The sequence below is a fragment of the Chiloscyllium punctatum genome, chromosome 34, assembly GCF_047496795.1.
Source record: "Chiloscyllium punctatum isolate Juve2018m chromosome 34, sChiPun1.3, whole genome shotgun sequence".
NCBI classification, from domain to species: Eukaryota; Metazoa; Chordata; class Chondrichthyes; order Orectolobiformes; family Hemiscylliidae; genus Chiloscyllium; species Chiloscyllium punctatum.
Window position 1 is genome coordinate 63,004,468 of NC_092772.1, and position 23,144 is coordinate 63,027,611.

The following is a 23,144-nucleotide window of genomic DNA, read 5'->3' on the forward strand; positions in this document are numbered from 1 at the left end:
CACTCTCTACCTGTATCTCCCTCACTCTCTCTCCCTGTATCTCCTCACTCTCCCTGTATCTCCCTCACTCTCTCCCCCTGTATCTCCCTCACTCTCTCTCCCTGTATCTCCCTCACTCTCTCTCCCTGTATCTCCCTCACTCCCCCTGTACCTCCCTCACTCTCTCCCCCTGTATCTCCCTCACTCTCCCTGTACCTCCCTCACTCTCTCTCCCTGTATCTCCCTCACACTCTCTCAACCTGTATCTCCCTCACTTTCTCTCCCTGTATTCCCCTCACTCACTCTCCCTGTATCTCCCTCACACTCTCTCCCTGTATCTCACTCACTCACTCTCCCTGTATCTCCCTCACTCTCTCTCCCTGTATCTCCCTCACTCTCTCTCTCCCTGTATCTCCCTCACTCTCTCCCCCTGTACCTCCCACACTCACTTTCCCTGTATCTCCCCTCACTCTCCCTGTATCTCCCTCACTCTCTCCCCCTGTATCTCCCTCACTCTCTCTCCCTGTATCTCCCTCACTCTCTCTCCCTTTAGCTCCCTCACTCTCTCCCCCTGTACCTCTCTCCCTCCTCTCCCTGTATCTCCCTCACTCTCCCTGTATCTCCCTCACTCTCTCCCCCTGTAACTCCCTCACTCTCTCCCTGTATCTCCCTCACTCTCCCTGTATCTCCCTCACTCCCCCTGCATCTCCCTCGCTCTCTCTCCCTGTAATCTCCCTCACTCTCTCCCTCTGTACTCTCTCCCTCACTCTCCCTGTATCTCCCTCACTCTCTCCCCCTGTAACTCCCTCACTCTCTCTCCCTGTATCTCCCTCACTCTCTCTCCCTGTATCTCTTTCACTCTCCCTGTACCTCCCTCACTCTCTCCCCCTGTATCTCCTCTCTCTCCCTGTATCTCCCCTCACTCTCTCTCCCTGTATCTCCCTCACTCCATCTCCCTGTACCTCCCTCACTCTCCCTCCCTGTAACTCCCTCACTCTCTCTCCCTGTATCTCCCTCACTCTCCCTCCCTGTATCTCCCTCACTCTCCCTGTATCACCTCACTCTCCCTGTATCTCCCTCACTCTCTTCCCCCTGTAACTCCCTCACTCTCTCCCTGTATCTCCCCTCACTCTCCCTGTATCCCCTGTATCTCCCTCACTCTCTCTCCCTGTATCTCCCTCACTCTCTCTCCCTCACTCTCTCTCCCTGTATCTCCCTCACTCTCTCTCCCTCACTCTCTCTCCCTGTATCTCCCTCACTCTCTCTCCCTCACTCCCTCTCCCTGTATCTCCCTCACTCTCTCTCCCTGTACCTCCCTCACTCCCCCGTATCTCCCTCACTCTCTCCCCCTGTACCTCCCTCACTCTCTCTCCCTGTACCTCCCTCACTCCCCCTGTATCTCCCTCACTCTCTCTCCCTGTATCTCCCTCACTCTCTCCCCCTGTATCTCCCTCACTCTCTCTCCCTGTATCTCCCTCACTCTCTCTCCCTGTACCTCCCTCCCTCTCTCCCCCTGTACCTCCCTCACTCTCTCCCCCTGTATCTCCCTCACTCTCTCTCCCTGTATCTCCCTCACTCTCTCCCCCTGTATCTCCCTCACTCTCTCTCCCTGTACCTCCCTCACTCCCCCGTATCTCCCTCACTCTCTCCCCCTGTATCTCCCTCACTCTCTCTCCCTGTATCTCCCTCACTCCATCTCCCTGTACCTCCCTCACTCTCCCTCCCTGTAACTCCCTCACTCTCTCTCCCTGTATCTCCCTCACTCTCCCTCCCTGTATCTCCCTCACTCTCTCTCCCTGTATCTCCCTCACTCTCTCTCCCTGTATCTCCCTCACTCTCCCTCCCTGTATCTCCCTCACTCTCTCTCCCCCTGTATCTCCCTCACTCTCTCTCCCTGTATCTCCCTCACTCTCTCTCCCTGTATCTCCCTCACTCTCCCTCCCTGTATCTCCCTCACTCTCTCTCCCCCTGTATCTCCCTCACTCTCTCTCCCTGTACCTCCCTCACTCTCCCTGTATCTCCCTCACTCTCTCTCCCCCAATCTCTCTCCCTGTATCTCCCTCACTCCCTCTCCCTGTATCTCCCTCACTCTCTCCCCTGTACCTCCCTCACTCCCCCGTATCTCCCTCACTCTCTCTCCCTGTACCTCCCTCACTCCCCCGTATCTCCCTCACTCTCTCTCCCTGTATCTCCCTCACTCTCCCTCCCTGTATCTCCCTCACTCTCTCTCCCTGTATCTCCCTCACTCTCTCTCCCTGTACCTCCCTCACTCTCCCTGTATCTCCCTCACTCTCTCTCCCTCACTCTCTCTCCCTGTATCTCCCTCACTCTCTCCCCCTGTATCTCCCTCACTCTCTCTCCCTGTATCTTCCTCACTCTCTCTCCCTGTACCTCCCTCACTCTCCCTGTACCTCCCTCCCTCACTCTCCCTGTATCTCCCTCACTCTCTCTCCCTGTACCTCCCTCACTCCCCCGTATCTCCCTCACTCTCTCCCCCTGTATCTCCCTCACTCTCCCTGTATCTCCCTCACTCTCTCTCCCTCACTCTCTCCCCCTGTATCTCCCTCACTCTCTCTCCCTGTATCTTCCTCACTCTCTCTCCCTGTACCTCCCTCACTCTCCCTGTACCTCCCTCCCTCACTCTCCCTGTACCTCCCTCCCTCACTCTCCCTGTACCTCCCTCCCTCTCTCTCCCTGTATCTCCCTCCCTCTCTCTCCCTGTACCTCCCTCACTCCCCCCTGTACCTCCCTCACTCTCTCCCCCTGTACCTCCCTCTCTCCCCCTGTATCTCCCTCACTCTCTCTCCCTGTACCTCCCTCACTCCCCCTGTATCTCCCTCACTCTCTCCCCCTGTACCTCCCTCACTCCCCCTGTACCTCCCTCACTCTCTCCCCCTGTACCTCCCTCACTCCCCCTGTATCTCCCTCACTCTCTCTCCCTGTACCTCCCTCACTCCCCCTGTATCTCCCTCACTCTCTCCCCCTGTACCTCCCTCACTCCCCCTGTATCTCCCTCACTCTCCCTCCCTGTAACTCCCTCACTCTCTCTCCCTGTATCTCCCTCACTCTCCCTCCCTGTATCTCCCTCACTCTCCCTGTATCTCCCTCACTCTCTCTCCCCCACTCTCTCTCCCTGTATCTCCCTCACTCTCTCTCCCTCACTCCCTCTCCCTGTATCTCCCTCACTCTCTCTCCCTGTATCTCCCTCACTCTCTCCCCCTGTATCTCCCTCACTCTCTCTCCCTGTATCTCCCTCACTCTCTCTCCCTGTACCTCCCTCACTCCCCCTGTATCTCCCTCACTCTCTCTCCCTGTACCTCCCTCACTCCCCCTGTATCTCCCTCACTCTCTCTCCCTGTACCTCCCTCACTCTCTCTCCCTGTATCTCCCTCACTCTCTCTCCCTGTACCTCCCTCACTCTCCCTCCCTGTAACTCCCTCACTCTCTCTCCCTGTATCTCCCTCACTCTCTCTCCCTGTATCTCCCTCACTCTCTCCCCCTGTATCTCCCTCACTCTCTCTCCCTGTATCTCCCTCACTCTCTCTCCCTGTACCTCCCTCACTCTCTGTCCTGCTGACTCGCTCCCCCTCACCCTCTGGCTCATCCAGGGGGACGGAGTGAGTAGACCGTGAAGGATGGGGGGGGTTTGCTGGGACTCTACCCTGTGTCAGTGAGTGAGGCCGTTGTCTGGATTTATAGTCAGCCCTCCATAAGTCACAGGATGTCGGTGGGTGGGTGGGTGGGTGGGTGGGTGGTTTGAGAATCTCGTGGTTGGCTTGACCCCAGTGAAAACCTGCCGAATAAAGGTGTGTACATCTCAAGCAGGTTGTGAAGTGTGGCAGGATGGAGCTGTTAAACCGCAGAGCGATATCAATAACAATTCTGCTCAACTGTTTTCTTATGAACAAACAGCCTGTGGTCACAAAGAGCGCTTACCCCCACCCACACGGTCTAACACCTTCCTGTACCTGTCCTGTTTGATGGGGGATGGTACGGGGAGAGCTTTACTCAGCGTCTAACCTCGTACTGTCCCTGTCCTGGAATGCTGGACAGTGTAGAGGGAGCTTTACTCTGCGTCTAACCTCGTACTGTCCCTGTCCTGGAATGCTGGACAGTGTAGAGGGAGCTTTACTCTGCGTCTAACCTCGTACTGTCCCTGTCCTGGAATGCTGGACAGTGTAGAGGGAGCTTTACTCTGTATCTAACCCCATGCTGTCCCTGTCACTGGGAGTATTTGATGGGGGGACAGTGTAGAGGGAGCTTTACTCTGTATCTAACCCCGTGCTGTCCCTGTCACTGGGAGTATTTGATGGGGGGACAGTGTAGAGGGAGCTTTACTCTGTATCTAACCCCGTGCTGTCCCTGTCCCTAGGAGTGTTTGATGGGGGGACAGTGTAGAGAGAGCTTTACTCTATCTAACCCCGTGCTGTCCCTGTCCCTGGGAGTGTTTGATGGGGGGACAGTGTAGAGAGAGCTTTACTCTGTATCTAACCCCGTGCTGTCCTGTCCCTGGGATTGTTTGATGGGGGGGGACAGTGTAGAGGGAGCTTTACTCTGTATCTAACCCCATGCTGTCCCTGTCCCTGGGATGGGGGGACAGTGTAGAGAGGGCTTTACTCTGTGTCTAACCCCGTGCTGTCCCTGTCCCTGGGAGTGTTTGATGGGGGGTCAGTGTAGAGAGAGCTTTACTCTATCTAACCCCGTGCTGTCCCTGTCCTGGGAGTGTTTGATGGGGGGGGACAGTGTAGAGAGAGCTTTACTCTATCTAACCCCGTGCTGTCCCTGTCCTGGGAGTATTTGATGGGGGGACAGTGTAGAGGGAGCTTTACTCTGTATCCAACCCCGTGCTGTCCCTGTCCTGGGAGTGTTTAATGGGGGACAGTGTAGAGGGAGCTTTACTCTGTATCTAACCCATGCTGTCCCTGTCCCTGGGAGTGTTTGATGGGGGGACAGTGTAGAGGGAGCTTTACTCTGTATCTAACCCCGTGCTGTCCCTGTCCCTGGGAGTGTTTGATGGGGGGACAGTGTAGAGGGAGCTTTACTCTGTATCTAACCCCGTGCTGTCCCTGTCCCTGGGAGTGTTTGATGGCGGGGGGGGGAGACAGTCAGTAATCGGTTGAGTCCTTGGTGAAGTATATGTTGACACAGAATGCCTGTTGGAACAGGAAATCCCGTTGTGAAAGAGAACATTTCCTGATTTGCCGAAACATTTATTTCACTGCGAGTGCCCCGCACAGCAGGTGGGGCCTGAGGGAGGCAAGGCCCAGGCTTCGGGGCCGGCCCAGGGCTAAGGTAGAGCCTCGGCCTACTGTCCTCACACAGGGAGCAGTTCACCACTGGTCACCGAGGAGATGGGCCTTGAGTCTGCCCCCCGCCAGACCCCGAACCTTCCCAGCCCACAACACCTCCCCACTGTCGGCCCACCTTTCCCCCCACCTGTGGGTGTAGGCCGCAGCCTGAAATAACGGTCAACAGCAGATCTCCAACTCCAGGGGCACTCTGTTGGACGGAAGATTCCCGTTTCCTGTTCACGCACTGGGGCAAGCCACCCGCACCTCCTTCAGCACTCCCTAGATATTTGAACAGAGTAAAGCTCCCTCTACACCGTCAACACCATCTCTGTCCCCATCAAACATGCTCAGCTCAGGGTCAGCACAGGGTTAGATACACAGTAAAGCTCCCTCTACACTGTCCCCCCATCAAACACTCCCAGGGACAGGGGCAGCACGGGGTTAGATACAGAGTAAAGCTCCCTCTACACTGTCAACACCATCTCTGCCCCCATCAAACATGCTCAGCTCAGGGTCAGCACAGGGTTAGATACAGAGTAAAGCTCCCTCTACACTGTCCCCCCCCATCAAACACTCCCAGGGACAGGGACAGCACGGGGTTAGATACAGAGTAAAGCTCCCTCTACAATGTCCCCCCATCAAACACTCCTAGGACAGGGACAGCACGGGGTTAGATACAGAGTAAAGCTGCCTCTACAATGTCCCCCCATCAAACACTCCCAGGACAGGGACAGCACGGGGTTAGATACAGAGTAAAGCTCTCACTACACTGTCCCCCCATCAAACAGTCCCAGTTGAGTGTAGGAGTTGGGAGTGTCACGTTGTGTCTGTATTGGTCAGTGTGTTGAGTGTAGGAGTTGGGAGGGTCACGTTGTGTCTGTATCGGTCAGTGTGTTGAGTGTAGGAGTTGGGAGGGTCACGTTGTGTCTGTATCGGTCAGTGTGTTGAGTGTAGGAGTTGGGAGGGTCACGTTGTGTCTGTATCGGTCAGTGTGTTGAGTGTAGGAGTTGGGAGGGTCACGTTGTGTCTGTATCGGTCAGTGTGTTGAGTGTAGGGGTTGGGAGGGTCACGTTGTGTCTGTATCGGTCAGTGTGTTGAGTGTAGGGGTTGGGAGGGTCACGTTGTGTCTGTATCGGTCAGTGTGTTGAGTGTAGGAGTTGGGAGGGTCACGTTGTGGCTGTATCGGTCCGTGTGTTGAGTGTAGGGGTTGGGAGGGTCACGTTGTGTCTGTATCGGTCAGTGTGTTGAGTGTAGGAGTTGGGAGGGTCACGTTGTGTCTGTATCGGTCAGTGTGTTGAGTGTAGGAGTTGGGAGGGTCACGTTGTGTCTGTATCGGTCAGTGTGTTGAGTGTAGGAGTTGGGAGGGTCACGTTGTGTCTGTATCGGTCAGTGTGTTGAGTGTAGGAGTTGGGAGGGTCACGTTGTGTCTGTATCGGTCAGTGTGTTGAGTGTAGGAGTTGGGAGGGTCACGTTGTGTCTGTATCGGTCAGTGTGTTGAGTGTCGGAGTTGGGAGGGTCACGTTGTGTCTGTATCGGTCAGTGTGTTGAGTGTAGGTGTTGGGAGGGTCACGTTGTGTCTGTATCGGTCAGTGTGTTGAGTGTAGGAGTTGGGAGGGTCACGTTGTGTCTGTATTGGTCAGTGTGTTGAGTGTAGGAGTTGGGAGGGTCACGTTGTGGCTGTATCGGTCAGTGTGTTGAGTGTAGGAGTTGGGAGGGTCACGTTGTGTCTGTATCGGTCAGTGTGTTGAGTGTAGGAGTTGGGACGGTCACGTTGTGTCTGTATCGGTCAGTGTGTTGAGTGTAGGAGTTGGGACGGTCACGTTGTGTCTGTATCGGTCAGTGTGTTGAGTGTAGGGGTTGGGAGGGTCACATTGTGGCTGTATTGGTCAGTGTGTTGAGTGTAGGAGTTGGGAGGGTCACGTTGTGGCTGTATTGGTCAGTGTGTTGAGTGTAGGAGTTGGGAGGGTCACGTTGTGTCTGTATCGGTCAGTGTGTTGAGTGTAGGGGTTGGGAGGGTCACGTTGTGTCTGTATCGGTCAGCGTGTTGAGTGTAGGAGTTGGGAGGGTCACGTTGTGTCTGTATCGGTCAGTGCGTTGGGTGTAGGAGTTGGGAGGGTCACGTTGTGTCTGTATCGGTCAGTGTGTTGAGTGTAGGAGTTGGGAGGGTCACGTTGTGTCTGTATCGGTCAGTGTGTTGAGTGTAGGAGTTGGGAGGGTCACGTTGTGTCTGTATTGGTCAGTGTGTTGAGTGTAGGAGTTGGGAGGGTCACGTTGTGGCTGTATCGGTCAGTGCGTTGAGTGTAGCAGTTGGGAGGGTCACGTTGTGTCTGTATCGGTCAGTGCGTTGAGTGTCGGAGTTGGGAGGGTCACGTTGTGTCTGTATCGGTCAGTGTGTTGAGTGTAGGAGTTGGGAGGGTCACGTTGTGTCTGTATCAGTCAGTGTGTTGAGTGTCGGAGTTGGGAGGGTCACGTTGTGGCTGTATCGGTCAGTGTGTTGAGTGTAGGAGTTGGGAGGGTCACGTTGTGTCTGTATCAGTCAGTGTGTTGAGTGTCGGAGTTGGGAGGGTCACGTTGTGGCTGTATCGGTCAGTGTGTTGAGTGTAGGAGTTGGGAGGGTCACGTTGTGTCTGTATCGGTCAGTGTGTTGAGTGTAGGAGTTGGGAGGGTCACGTTGTGGCTGTATCGGTCAGTGTGTTGAGTGTAGGAGTTGGGAGGGTCACGTTGTGTCTGTATCGGTCAGTGTGTTGAGTGTAGGAGTTGGGAGGGTCACGTTGTGTCTGTATCGGTCAGTGTGTTGAGTGTAGGAGTTGGGAGGGTCACGTTGTGTCTGTATCGGTCAGTGTGTTGAGTGTAGGAGTTGGGAGGGTCACGTTGTGTCTGTATCGGTCAGTGTGTTGAGTGTAGGAGTTGGGAGGGTCACGTTGTGTCTGTATCGGTCAGTGTGTTGAGTGTAGGAGTTGGGAGGGTCACGTTGTGTCTGTATCGGTCAGTGTGTTGAGTGTAGGAGTTGGGAGGGTCACATTGTGGCTGTATTGGTTCGGGCCAGTTCGGGAACACTGCGTTCACCTCTGGTCTCCCTGCTACATCAAGCATGTTGTGAAACTTGAAAGGGTTCAGAAAAGATTTACAAGGGTTGGAGGGTCTGAGCTACAGGGAAGAGGCTGAACAGGCTGGGGCTGTTTTCACTCGAGTGTCGGAGGCTGAGGGGTGACTTTGTGGTGGTCTATAAAATCATGAGGGGCTTGGATACGATAAATAGACGAGGTCTGCAGCCTGGGGTGGGGGAGTCCAGAACTAGAGGGTTTAGGGTGAGAGGGGAAAGATTTAAAAGGGACCTTCGGGGCAACTTTTTCACCCAGAGGGTGGGAGGTGTATGGAATGAGCTGCCAGAGGATGTGGTGTGGGCTGGTACAATGACAGCATTGAAAAGGCATCACGATGGGGACATGAATCAGAAGGGGGTTAGAGAGATCTGGGCCCAGTGCTGGCAAATCGGACCTCATGGGGTTAGGATATCTGGGTCAGCATGGAGAGAATGGGCCGAAGGGTCTGTTTCCACGCTGTACAACTCCACTCTCCACTAATGTCTCATACAGAAACCTCTCCATCACTCCCTGTCTCTCTCACTCTCCCTATCCCCCTTTTCCTCTCACCTCTCTGTCTCTCTCTATCTCTCCTTCACTGCAATCTCTCTGTCGCTCTCCGTTCTCTCTCCTCCGCTGCAATATCTTTTTCACTCTCCAGCTCTCTCTCTCTCCTTTCCTACAAACCTCTCTTTCGCTCCCAGTCACTATCTCTTCTTTCTTTCCTCCAATCTCTCCATCGTTCCCTCGCTCTCTCTCTCTCTCTCTCTCTCGGATATATCTCCATCGCTCCCTGTCTGTCTCTCATACTCCCACGTCTCTGCCTCTCTCCCTCAATCTCATTCCCATCAGTCCCCAGGGGTGACGCTACACCCCTTTATCCCTGTCTCTCTCTCTCTCTCTCTCTCTCTCTCTTGCTCTCTTCCCATTTTCTCCATTCATAACATGCCTTTGGCTTCCCCGCAACTCGTGTCCAAACTGTGGGAGAGAGGAACGAGAGACGGAGGAGATCAGAGACAGCGGGCACAGGGGCCTAGTAAAGGTCCAGGCCTGGTGTGGTTGTCATGACAATTGACAGGCCTCAGAGAGGCATGAAGGCCCCATGATCAAAGCCAGGGGCATGGAGACAGAGATAAGGCCTGGAATTGTCCTCCAGGACATCTGTGTTCACATTTGTTCGGAACAGAGCCCCCCTTGTGCTCCATGAAGCTCGAACCTCAGAGAACGAGGCTCCAGATAAAGAGAGCGAGGCCGGGAGAGACCGGGAGGGGGTGGGGGAGGGGGAGGGCACAGCATACAGAGACCTATTCAACATGAGGGATGGTCATTCTCTATGACCCCCAACCCACACCATCAGCCGGCAAAACGCTGAGCTGTTCCCACTGGCCTCAGACACAGGCTCCAGAACAGGCCGAGAATAAAGAAGGGGGTGTCGGAGGGTCAGTGCTGAGGGAGCCCCGCACTGTGGGAGGGTCAGTGCTGAGGGCGCCCCGCACTGTGGGAGGGTCAGTGCTAAGGGAGCCCCGCACTGTGGGAGGGTCAGTGCCGAGGGAGCCCCGCACTGTGGGAGGGTCAGCGCTGAGGGAGCCCCACACTGTGGGAGGGTCAGGGCCGAGGGAGCCCCACACTGTGGGAGGGTCAGTGCCGAGGGAGCCCCGCACTGTGGGAGGGTCAGCGCTGAGGGAGCCCCACACTGTGGGAGGGTCAGTGCTGAGGGAGCCCACACTGTGGGAGGGTCAGGGCCGAGGGAGCCCCACACTGTGGGAGGGTCAGTGCCGAGGGAGCCCCGCACTGTGGGAGGGTCAGCGCTGAGGGAGCCCCGCACTGTGGGAGGGTCAGTGCTGAGGGAGCCCCGCACTGTGGGAGGGTCAACGCCGAGGGAGCCCCGCACTGTGGGAGGGTCAGCACCGAGGGAGCCCCACACTGTGGGAGGGTCAGCGCTGAGGAAGCCCCGCACTGTGGGAGGGTCAGTGCCAAGGGAGTCCCACCCTGTGGGAGGGTCAGTGCTGAGGGAGCCCCGCACTGTGGGAGGGTCAGTGCTGAGGGAGCCCCGCACTGTGGGAGGGTCAGTGCTCAGGGAGCCCCGCACTGTGGGAGGGTCAACGCCGAGGGAGCCCCGCACTGTGGGAGGGTCAACGCCGAGGGAGCCCCGCACTGTGGGAGGGTCAGTGCTGAGGCAGCCCCGCACTGTGGGAGGGTCAGTGCTCAGGGAGCCCCACACCGTGGGAGGGTCAGTGCCGAGGGAGCCCCACACTGTGGGAGGGTCAGTGCTGAGGGAGCCCCGCACTGTGGGAGGGTCAGTGCTGAGGGAGCCCCGCACTGTAGGAGGGTCAGTGCTGAGGGAGCCCCGCACTGTGGGAGGGTCAGTGCCGAGGGAGCCCCGCACTGTGGGAGAGTCAGCGCTGAGGGAGCCCCACACTGTGGGAGGATCAGCGCTGAGGGAGCCCCGCACTGTGGGAGGGTCAGTGCTGAGGGAGCCCCGCACTGAGGGAGGGTCAGTGCTGAGGGAGCCCCGCACTGTGGGAGGGTCAGTGCTGAGGGAGCCCCGCACTGTGGGAGGGTCAGTGCCGAGGGAGCCCCGCACTGTGGGAGAGTCAGCGCTGAGGGAGCCCCACACTGTGGGAGGATCAGCGCTGAGGGAGCCCCGCACTGTGGGAGGGTCAGTGCTGAGGGAGCCCCGCACTGTGGTAGGGTCAGTGCTGAGGGAGCCCCGCACTGTGGGAGGGTCAGCGCCGAGGGAGCCCCGCACTGTGGGAGGGTCAGTGCTGAGGGAGCCCCGCACTGTGGGAGGGTCAGTGCTGAGGGAGCCCCTCACTGTGGGAGGGTCAGCGCTGAGGGAGCCCCGCACTGTGGGAGGGTCGGTGCTGAGGGAGCCCCTCACTGTGGGAGGGTCAGCGCCGAGGGAGCCCCGCACTCTTGACGTTCAATGGTGTTACCATCACTGTATCCCCCCCTCCCCCCTCACTATCAACATCCTGGGGGTTCCCATTGAGCAGAAACTGATCCGGTCCCAGCCCCATATCAATCCCGTGGCTCCAGGAGCAGGTCAGAAGCTGGGAATCCTGCAGCCAGGAACTCCCCTGAAACTCTGTCTCTCCCTTCTCCCCTGCACCCCATAACTCCCCTGACCAACTGTGTTCCCGTTTGAGCCCCCCCTGACTTTGGGCTAACCCCCCCCCCCAACCAATAGCCCAGAAGCTGTGTGGCCCCTTCACCCAGTGACGGTGTGTGTGATGTGGTCAATATTTAACAAGGGGTCAGCGTCCTCTCTGTCCTCTGCCTTCCCCTCGCCCAGTCCTCTCTGTCTCCTTCACTGTCCCCATCTGCTCTGAGCTGGGGTGGTGGGCTGGTGGGGGAACAGGAGGGCGGGGAAGAGGCAGGGGGGGGGGTGGGGGGGGGTTGGTGCGGGGGCAGCGAGAGCGTCCTTCCGAGTGGAGAGGCCCTCAGACCCCGTCCCGTTCCCAATTCCACCCCCAGCCCCAACCCACCGGAGTGCGGCCGCGGGGGGGGGAGATGTTGCGATTTTCCTTCTCCCCCCTGCGGCGTTCCGGAGGGAGTCTGGCCAGGGGCCGCTGGGCCCCCCGGCCGGGCCGGCCCCCCCCCCGGGGCTGAGGAGGGTGCGGTGCCTCCCCTGGCCTTCGGGGGCGCCGCCTTCTGGGTGAGACCCCTCTCCGAGATCACCCGAGCTCTCCTGATCTTTCGTTTCTGCTCGCACCCTCTGCTGGTGAGGAACGCCGCGCGGGTGAGTTATTGACGGAGCTGGGGGTTGGGGGGGGAATCGCTGAGGGTCGCCTCATTCCACCCCCCCCCCCCCCCCCCCCCCGCAACCGTCTCTCATCCCCCCCACCCCTCCCGCAATATGGCTGGGCGACTGAGGGGCTGCTCTTGGTGGGACCCACTGCTGGTCTCTCTCAAGCCATTGGACTATCCCCCACCACTTCCTCGTTGCCCACACGCACCGCCCTCTGCCTGGAAAATTTGCCCCTCGATTCACTTCCCTCTCTTGGGGGAGGGGTGGAGGGGGGGGGTGGGGGGGCTGAGACAGCAGGATCGAGGTGGAGGGCAACGTGGGGAAAGGTCAGACGTCTGAGGGGCAAAGGGACCCAACTGGTGGGGGGAGGGGTTCCGAGGCCAGGACTCCCCTCGAGGTAAACGTGCATGAGGAACGTCTGAGGGCGATGTGGGTCTGTACTCGATGGAGTTTGGGATGGGGGGGTTGGGGGGGGGGGGTTATTAAAACTTACAGAATATTGAACGGGCCAGACACAGCCAACATTGGGCGGATGTTCCCATTGGTGGGAGAGACTAGGGCCCGAGGGAATCGCCTCAGAGTGAAAAGGGAAGGTGCTTTCGAAGGGAAATAAGGAGAAATCACTTCAGGCAGAGAGTGGGGAGTGTGTGGAATTCACTGTCACAGGAGGTTGTTGGGGGGGGGGGGGGAAGCCCAGGCCATTGAATGTATTGAAGATGGAGATAGAGAGGTTCTGGGGGGGGGGGGGAGGGGTCAAGGGTAAGGGGGAGGCTGCAGGAGAATGGGGGGTGGAGAGACTTACTCCTCGTACCCCAGGGAGAGTCTGCGTTCCGACTCCCATATCCCGGGGAGAGTCAGTATCCCCACCCCCGTACCCCGGGGAGAGTCAGTGTCCCCATCCCGTACCCCGGGGAGAGTCAGTGTCCCCATCTCGTACCCCGGGGAGAGTCAGTGTCCCCATCCCGTACCCCGGGGAGAGTCAGTGTCCCCATCTCGTACCCTGGGGAGAGTCAGTGTCCACACCCTGTATCCCGGGGAGAGTCAGTGTCCCCATCCCGTACCCCGGGGAGAGTCAGTGTCCCACCCACCATACCCCGGGGAGAGTCAGTGCCCCCACCCCGTACCCCAGGGAAAGTCAGTGCCCCCACCCCGTACCCCGGGGAGAGTCAGTGTCCCCACCCCGTACCCCGGGGAGTCAGTGCCCCACCCCCGTACCCCGGGGAGAGTCAGTGCCCCCACCCCGTACCCCGGGGAGAGTCAGTGCCCCCACCCCCGTACCCTGGGGAGAGTCAGTGTCCCCATCCCGTACCCCGGGGAGAGTCAGTGTCCCCATCCCGTACCCCGGGGAGAGTCAGTGCCCCCACCCCCGTACCCTGGGGAGAGTCAGTGTCCCCATCCCGTACCCCGGGGAGAGTCAGTGTCCCCATCCCGTACCCCGGGGAGAGTCAGTGTCCCCATCCCGTACCCCGGGGAGAGTCAGTGTCCCCACCTCGTATCCCGGGGAGAGTCAGTGTCCCCATCCCGTACCCCGGGGAGAGTCAGTGTCCCCATCCCGTACCCCGGGGAGAGTCAGTGTCCCCATCCCGTACCCCGGGGAGAGTCAGTGTCCCCATCCCGTACCCCGGGGAGAGTCAGTGCCCCCACCCCCGTACCCTGGGGAGAGTCAGTGTCCCCATCCCGTACCCCGGGGAGAGTCAGTGTCCCACCCCCGTACCCCGGGGAGAGTCAGTGCCCCCATCCCATACCCCGGGGAGAGTCAGTGTCCCCATCCCATACCCTGGGGAGAGTCAGTGCCCCCATCCCGTACCCCGGGGAGTCAGTGCCCCACCCCCGTACCCCGGGGAGAGTCAGTGCCCCCATCCCATACCCCGGGGAGAGTCAGTGTCCCCATCCCGTACCCCGGGGAGAGTCAGTGTCCCCATCCCCGTACCCCGGGGAGAGTCAGTGTCCCCACCCCGTACCCTGGGGAGAGTCAGTGTCCCCATTCCGTACCCCGGGGAGAGTCAGTGTCCCCGTCCCATACCCCGGGGAGAGTCAGTGCCCTCACCCCGTACCCTGGGGACAGTCAGTGCCCCCACCCCGTACCCCGGGGAGAGTCAGTGTCCCCACCTCGTATGCCGGGGAGAGTCAGTGCCCCACCCCCGTACCCCGGGGAGAGTCAGTGCCCCCACCCCCCGTACCCTGGGGACAGTCAGTGCCCCCACCCCGTACCCTGGGAAATTCCATTGCTCCTGATGTTACACACGGTGCCTGTCTCTCTGGTAGTTAATGACGGTCTGCAGGAAGGTGTTGGGGAAGGGGATATTCAACCGGTTGTTGAAGGCCACAGCGTACGGGCAGTTTGTCGCCGGGGAAACGCTTCCCGAAATCCAGCGGACGCTCAGCAAACTTTCCCAGCTCGGAATCCGGCCCCTCCTGGCTGTACCCATAGAGGAGGATGTTGGAGAACGGACCAGGTACCATATACATGCACATCACGTGAGGACGCTGCGTGTGGGAGTGGGGCACTGAGGGACAGTGTGAGGGAGGGGGATTAACATCAGTAGGGATACAGTCAGTAACACAGGGCCCTGGGGGGGAGAGGGGTTACTGAGGGACAGTGTGAGGGAGGGGGATTAACATCAGTAGGGATACAGTCAGTAACACAGGGCCCTGGGGGGGGAGAGGGGTTACTGAGGGACAGTGTGAGGGAGGGGGATTAACATCAGTAGGGATACAGTCAGTAACACAGGGCACTGGGGGGGGAGAGGGGTTACTGAGGGACAGTGTGAGGGAGGGGGATTAACATCAGTAGGGATACAGTCAGTAACACAGGGCCCTGGGGGGGAGAGAGGTTACTGAGTGACAGTGTGAGGGAGGGGGATTAACATCAGTAGGGATACAGTCAGTAACACAGGGCACTGGGGGAGGGAGAGGGGTTACTGAGGGACAGTGTGAGGGAGCTGGATTAACATCAGTAGGGATACAGTCAGTAACACAGGGCCCTGGGGGGGAGAGGGGTTACTGAGGGACAGTGTGAGGGAGGGGGATTAACATCAGTAGGGATACAGTCAGTAACACAGGGCACTGGGGGGAGAGGGGTTACTGAGGGACAGTGTGAGGGAGCTGGATTAACATCAGTAGGGATACAGTCAGTAACACAGGGCACTGGGGGGGAGAGGGGTTACTGAGTGAGAGTGTGAGGGAGGGGGATTAACATCAGTAGGGATACAGTCAGTAACACAGGGCCCTGGGGGGAGAGGGGTTACTAAGTGACAGTGTGAGGGAGGGGGATTAACATCAGTAGGGATACAGTCAGTAACACAGGGCCCTGGGGGGGAGAGGGGTTACTGAGTGACAGTGTGAGGGAGGGGGATTAACATCAGTAGGGATACAGTCAGTAACACAGGGCACTGGGGGGGGGGGGGGGGAGAGGGGTTACTGAGGGACAGTGTGAGGGAGCTGGATTAACATCAGTAGGGATACAGTCAGTAACACAGGGCACTGGGGGGGGGGGGGAGAGGGGTTACTGAGGGACAGTGTGAGGGAGGGGGATTAACATCAGTAGGGATACAGTCAGTAACACAGGGCACTGGGGTGGGGGGGAGAGGGGTTACTGAGTGACAGTGTGAGGGAGCTGGATTAACATCAGTAGGAATACAGTCAGTAATACAGGGCCCTGGGGGGGAGAGGGGGTACTGAGGGACAGTGTGAGGGAGGGGGATTAACATCAGTAGGGATACAGTCAGTAACACAGGGCCCTGGGGGGGGGAGAGGGGTTACTGAGTGACAGTGTGAGGGAGGGGGATTAACATCAGTAGGGATACAGTCAGTAACACAGGGCCCTGGGGGGGAGAGGGGTTACTGAGGGACAGTGTGAGGGAGGGGGATTAACATCAGTAGGGATACAGTCAGTAACACAGGGCACTGGGGGGGAGAGGGGTTACTGAGGGACAGTGTGAGGGAGGGGGATTAACATCAGTAGGGATACAGTCAGTAACACAGGGCACTGGGGGGGGGAGAGGGGTTACTGAGGGACAGTGTGAGGGAGGGGGATTAACATCAGTAGGGATACAGTCAGTAACACAGGGCCCTGGGGGGGGGAAGAGGGGTTACTGAGTGACAGTGTGAGGGAGGGGGATTAACATCAGTAGGGATACAGTCAGTAACACAGGGCCCTGGGGGGGGAGAGGGGTTACTGAGTGACAGTGTGAGGGAGGGGGATTAACATCAGTAGGGATACAGTCAGTAACACAGGGCCCTGGGGGGGAGAGGGGTTACTGAGGGACAGTGTGAGGGAGGGGGATTAACATCAGTAGGGATACAGTCAGTAACACAGGGCCCTGGGGGGGAGAGGGGTTACTGAGTGACAGTGTGAGGGAGCTGGATTAACATCAGTAGGGATACAGTCAGTAACACAGTGCCCTGGGGGGGAGAGGGGTTACTGAGGGACAGTGTGAGGGAGCTGGATTAACATCAGTAGGGATACAGTCAGTAACACAGGGCACTGGGGGGGAGAGGGGTTACTGAGTGACAGTGTGAGGGAGGGGGATTAACATCAGTAGGGATACAGTCAGTAACACAGGGCACTGGGGGGGGGAGAGGGGTTACTGAGTGACAGTGTGAGGGAGGGGGATTAACATCAGTAGGGATACAGTCAGTAACACAGGGCACTGGGGGGGAGAGGGGTTACTGAGTGACAGTGTGAGGGAGGGGGATTAACATCAGTAGGGATACAGTCAGTAACACAGTGCCCTGGGGGGGAGAGGGGTTACTGAGTGACAGTGTGAAGGAGGGGGATTAACATCAGTAGGGATACAGTCAGTAACACAGGGCCCTGGGGGGGAGAGGGGTGACTGAGTGACAGTGTGAGGGAGCTGGATTAACATCAGTAGGGATACAGTCAGTAACACAGGGCCCTGGGGGGGGAGAGAGGTTACTGAGGGACAGTGTGAGGGAGCTGGATTAACATCAGTAGGGATACAGTCAGTAACACAGGGCCCTGGGGGGGAGAGGGGTTACTGAGGGACAGTGTGAGGGAGCTGGATTAACATCAGTAGGGATACAGTCAGTAACACAGGGCCCTGGGGGGGGAGAGAGGTTACTGAGGGACAGTGTGAGGGAGCTGGATTAACATCAGTAGGGATACAGTCAGTAACACAGGGCTCTGGGGGGGAGAGGGGTTACTGAGGGACAGTGTGAGGGAGCTGGATTAACATCAGTAGGGATACAGTCAGTAACACAGGGCACTGGGGGGAGAGGGGTTACTGAGGGACAGTGTGAGGGAGGGGGATTAACATCAGTAGGGATACAGTCAGTAACACAGTGCCCTGGGGGGGAGAGGGGTTACTGAGTGACAGTGTGAAGGAGGGGGATTAACATCAGTAGGGATACAGTCAGTAACACAGGGCCCTGGGGGGGAGAGGGGTGACTGAGTGACAGTGTGAGGGAGCTGGATTAACATCAGTAGGGATACAGTCAGTAACACAGGGCCCTGGGGGGGGAGAGAGGTTACTGAGGGACAGTGTGAGGGAGCTGGATTAACATCAGTAGGGATACAGTCAGTAACACAGGGCCCTGGGGGGGGAGAGAGGTTACTGAGGGACAGTGTGAGGGAGCTGGATTAACATCAGTAGGGATACAGTCAGTAACACAGGGCTCTGGGGGGGAGAGGGGTTACTGAGGGACAGTGTGAGGGAGCTGGATTAACATCAGTAGGGATACAGTCAGTAACACAGGGCACTGGGGGGGGGAGAGAGGGGTTACTGAGGGACAGTGTGAGGGAGCTGGATTAACATCAGTAGGGATACAGTCAGTAACACAGGGCACTGGAGTGGATTCTCCCTCACTATCCCTGTCTGTTTCTATCTCCCTCCCTCCGTCTCCCTCTGAGGGACAGTGAGATGGAGTCCTGCTATGACCAGCACCTGCAGAGGATGCTGAACTGCGTTGATCTTTCCACCGGTAGCTGCCCCCAGCCAATGATGCAATTAAAGGTCACCGCCCTGATGAGTGCTGGGCTATGTGTGAGTACCAAACTACTGCGCACTGTATCTGTCCCCCGTTACTCATTGGGGCATTGACTCTGTCACCCGCTTACCCACCGGGCAGTGTCTGTTTACACCCCCTTACCCACCGGGCACTGTCTCTCACTCCCTTACCCACCGGGCACTGTCTCTCTCACCCCCCCCTTACCCACCGGGCATTGACTCTGTAACCCCCTTACCCACCGGGCACTGTCTCTCTCATCCCCCCCTTACCCACCAGGCACTGTCTCTCTCACCCCCACCTTACCCACCGGGCACTGTCTCTCTCTCACCCCCCCCTTACCCACCGGGCACTCTGTTACCCCGTAACACACCGTGCAGTGTCTGTTTTCACCCCCTTACCCACCGGGCACTGTCTCCCTCTCACCCCCTTACTCACCGGGCACTGTCTCTCTCACCCCCTTACCCACTGGGCACTGTCTCTCTCACCCCCTTACTCACCGGGCACTGTCTCTCTCACCCCCTTACTCACCGGGCACTGTCTCTCTCACCCCCTTACTCACCGGGCACTGTCTCACGAACTCCCTTACTCACCGGGCACTGTCTCTCTCACCCCCTTACTCACCGGGCACTGTCTCTCTCACCCCCTTACTCACCGGGCACTGTCTCTCTCACCCCCTTACTCACCGGGCACTGTCTCACGAACTCCCTTACTCACCGGGCACTGTCTCTCTCACCCCCTTAACTACGGGGCTCTGTCTCTGTAACCCCCTTACTCACTGGGCACTGTCTCTCTCACCCCCTTACTCACCGGGCACTGTCTCACGAACTCCCTTACTCACCGGGCACTGTCTCTCTCACCCCCTTACTCACCGGGCACTGTCTCTCTCACCCCCTTACTCACCAGGCACTGTCTCTCTCACCCCCTTAACTACGGGGCTCTGTCTCTGTAACCCCCTTACCCACTGGGCACTGTCTCTGTAACCCACTTACCCACTGGGCAGTGTCTCTGTAACCCCCTTACCCACTGGGCAGTGTCTCTGTAACCCCCTTACCCACTGGGCTCTGTCTCTGTAACCCCCTTACCCACCGGGCAGTGTCTCTGTAACCCCCTTACCCTCTGGGTCTATCTCTGTAACCCCCTTACCCACTGGGCACAGTCTCTGTAACCCCCTTACCCACCAGGCTATGTCTCTGTAACCCCCTTACCCACTGGGCACAGTCTCTGTAACCCCCTTACCCTCTGGGTCTATCTCTGTAACGCCCTTACCCACTGGGCAGTGTCTCTGTAACCCCCTTACCCACTGGGCAGTGTCTCTGTAACCCCATTACCCACTGGGCTCTTTCTCTGTAACCCCCTTACCCTCTGGGCTCTGTCTCTGTAACCCCATTACCCACTGGGCTCTGTCTCTGTAACCCCCTTACCCACTGGGCACAGTCTCTGTAACCCCCTTACCCACCAGGCTATGTCTCTGTAACCCCCTTACCCACTGGGCACAGTCTCTGTAACCCCCTTACCCACTGGGCTCTGTCTCTGTAACCCCCTTACCCACCGGGCAGTGTCTCTGTAACCCCCTTACCCTCTGGGTCTATCTCTGTAACGCCCTTACCCACTGGGCAGTGTCTCTGTAACCCCCTTACCCACTGGGCAGTGTCTCTGTAACCCCCTTACCCACTGGGCTCTTTCTCTGTAACCCCCTTACCCTCTGGGCTCTGTCTCTGTAACCCCATTACCCACCGGGCTCTGTCTCTGTAACCCCATTACCCACCGGGCACTGTCTCTGTAACCCCCTTACCCTTCGGGCTCTGTCTCTGTAACCCCATTACCCACCGGGCTCTGTCTCTGTAACCCCCTTACCCTTCGGGCTCTGTCTCTGTAACCCCCTTACCCTCTGGGCTCTGTCTCTGTAACCCCCTTACCCACTGGGCACTGTCTCTGTAACCCCCTTACCCACTGGGCACTGTCTCTGTAACCTCCTTACCCACTGGGCAGTGTCTCTGTAACCCCCTTACCCACCGGGCTGTCTCTGTAACCCCCTTACCCACTGGGCTATCTCTGTAACCCCCTTACCCACTGGGCAGTGTCTCTGTAAGCCCCTTACCTACTGGGCAGTGTCTCTGTAACCCCCTTACCCGCCGGGCAGTGTCTCTGTAACCCCCTTACCCACTGGGCACTGTCTCTTTAACCCCCTTACCCACCGGGCAGTGTCTCTGGAACCCCCTTACCCACCGGGCTCTGTCTCTGTAACCCCCTTACCCACTGGGCAGTGTCTCTGTAAGCCCCTTACCTACTAGGCAGTGTCTCTGTAACCCCCTTACCCACCGGGCATTGTCTCTGTAACCCCCTTACCCACTGGGCACTGTCTCTGTAACCCCCTTACCCACCGGGCAGTGTCTCTGGAACCCCCTTACCCACCGGGCTCTGTCTCTGTAACCCCCTTACCCACTGGGCTCTGTCTCTGTAACCCCCTTACCCACTGGGCTCTGTCTCTGTAACCCTCTTACCCACCGGGCTCTGTCTCTGTAACCCCCTTACCCACTGGGCACAGTCTCTGTAACCCCCTTACCCACCAGGCTATGTCTCTGTAACCCCCTTACCCACTGGGCACAGTCTCTGTAACCCCCTTACCCACTGGGCATAGTCTCTGTAACCCCCTTACCAACCGGGCAGTGTCTCTGTAACCCCCTTACCCACTGGGCTATGTCTCTGTAACCCCCTTACCCACCGGGAACTGTCTCTGGAACCCCCTTACCCACCGGGCAGTGTCTCTGTAACCCCCTTACCCACCGGGAACTGTCTCTGGAACCCCCTTACCCACCGAGGAGTGTCTCTGTAACCCCCCTAACCCACGAGGCTCTGTCTCTGTAACCCCCTTACCCACTGCGCAGTGTCTCTGTAACCCACTTACCCACTGGGCATTGTCTCTGTAACCCCCTTACCCACTGGGCACAGTCTCTGTAACCCCCTTACCCACTGGGCATTGTCTCTGTAACCCCCTTACCCACTGGGCACTGTCTCTGTAACCCCCTTACCCACTGGGCACTCTCTCTGTAACCCCCTTACCCACTGGGCACTCACTCTGTAACCCCCTTACGCACTGGGCACTGTCTCTGTAACCCCCTTACCCACTGGGCACTCTCTCTGTAACCCCCTTACCCACTGGGCACTCTCTCTGTAACCCCCTTACCCACTGGGCACTGTCTCTATAACCCCCTTACCCACTGGGCACTGTCTCTGAAACCCCCTTACCCACTGGACATGGTCTCTGTACCCCGCTTACCCACCGGGCTCTGTTTCTGTTACACCCTTACCCACTGGGCAGTGTCTCTGTAACCCCCTTACCCACCGGGCAGTGTCTCTGTAACCCCCCTAACCCACTGGGCTCTGTCTCTGTAACCCCCTTATCCACCGGTCACTGTCTCTGTAAACCCCTTATCCACTGGGCACTGTCCCTGTAACCCCCTTAACCACTGGGCACAGTCTCTGTAACCCCCTTACCCACCGGGCACTGTCTCTGTAACCCCCTTACCCACCGGGCAGTGTCTCTGTAACCCCCCGAACCCACTGGGCTCTGTCTCTGTAACCCCCTTATCCACCGGTCACTGTCTCTGTAAACCCCTTACCCACTGGGCACTGTCTCTGTAACCCCCTTAACCACTGGGCACAGTCTCTGTAACCCCCTAACACACTGGGCGTTTTCTCTGTAACCCCCTTACCCACCGGGCTCTGTCTCTGTAACCTCTTATCCACTTGGCAGTGTCTCTGTATCCCCCTTACCCACTGGGCAGTGTCTCTGTAACCCACTTACCGACCGGGCAGTGTCTCTGTAACCCCCTTACCCACTGGGCACTGTCTCTGTAACCCCCTTACCCACTGGGCACTGTCTCTGTAACTCCCTTACCCACCGGGCAGTGTCTCTGTAAACCCCTTACCCACTGGGCATGGTTCTGTAACCCTCTTACCCACCGGGCACTGTCTCTGTAAACCCCTTACCCACTGGGCATGGTCTCTGTAACCCTCTTACCCACTGCGCAGTGTCTCTGTAACCCACTTACCCACTGGGCATTGTCTCTGTAAAGCCCTTACCCACTGGGCACAGTCTCTGTAACCCCCTTACCCACTGCGCTGTGTCTCTGTAACCCCCTTAACCACTGGGCACAGTCTCTGTAACCCCCTTACCCACTGGGCATTGTCTCTGTAACCCCCTTACCCACTGGGCACTGTCTCTGTAACCCCCTTACCCACTGGGCACTCTCTCTGTAACCCCCTTACCCACTGGGCACTCACTCTGTAACCCCCTTACCCACTGGGCACTGTCTCTGTAACCCCCTTACCCACTGGGCACTCTCTCTGTAACCCCCTTACCCACTGGGCACTGTCTCTATAACCCCCTTACCCACTGGGCTCTGTCTCTGTAACCCCCTTACCCACTGGGCACTGTCTCTGAAACCCCCTTACCCACTGGAGATGGTCTCTGTACCCCGCTTACCCACCGGGCTCTGTTTCTGTTACACCCTTACCCACTGGGCAGTGTCTCTGTAACCCCCTTACCCACCGGGCAGTGTCTCTGTAACCCCCCTAACCCACTGGGCTCTGTCTCTGTAACCCCCTTATCCACCGGTCACTGTCTCTGTAAACCCCTTATCCACTGGGCACTGTCCCTGTAACCCCCTTAACCACTGGGCACAGTCTCTGTAACCCCCTTACCCACCGGGCACTGTCTCTGTAACCCCCTTACCCACCAGGCAGTGTCTCTGTAACCCCCCGAACCCACTGGGCTCTGTCTCTGTAACCCCCTTATCCACCGGTCACTGTCTCTGTAAACCCCTTACCCACTGGGCACTGTCTCTGTAACCCCCTTAACCACTGGGCACAGTCTCTGTAACCCCCTTACACACTGGGCGTTTTCTCTGTAAACCCCTTACCCACCGGGCTCTGTCTCTGTAACCTCTTATCCACTTGGCAGTGTCTCTGTATCCCCCTTACCCACTGGGCAGTGTCTCTGTAACCCACTTACCGACCGGGCAGTGTCTCTGTAACCCCCTTACCCACTGGGCACTGTCTCTGTAACCC

General features: G+C 58.1%; 1 protein-coding gene across 1 annotated transcript in view; it reads left to right on the top strand.

Annotated features, from left to right (window-relative positions):
• Positions 1–11,766: 11,766 nt before the first annotated feature.
• Positions 11,767–23,144, top strand: part of LOC140458980 (hydroxyproline dehydrogenase-like) — a 288,998-nt gene continuing 277,620 nt past the window's right edge. Inside the window, exons 1-3 of the mRNA XM_072553717.1 lie at positions 11,767–12,095; positions 14,370–14,560; positions 17,977–18,109. Coding sequence (XP_072409818.1) covers positions 14,373–14,560; positions 17,977–18,109 — 321 coding nt within the window. The 5' untranslated portion in view covers positions 11,767–12,095; positions 14,370–14,372. The remainder of the gene's footprint in view (positions 12,096–14,369; positions 14,561–17,976; positions 18,110–23,144) is intronic.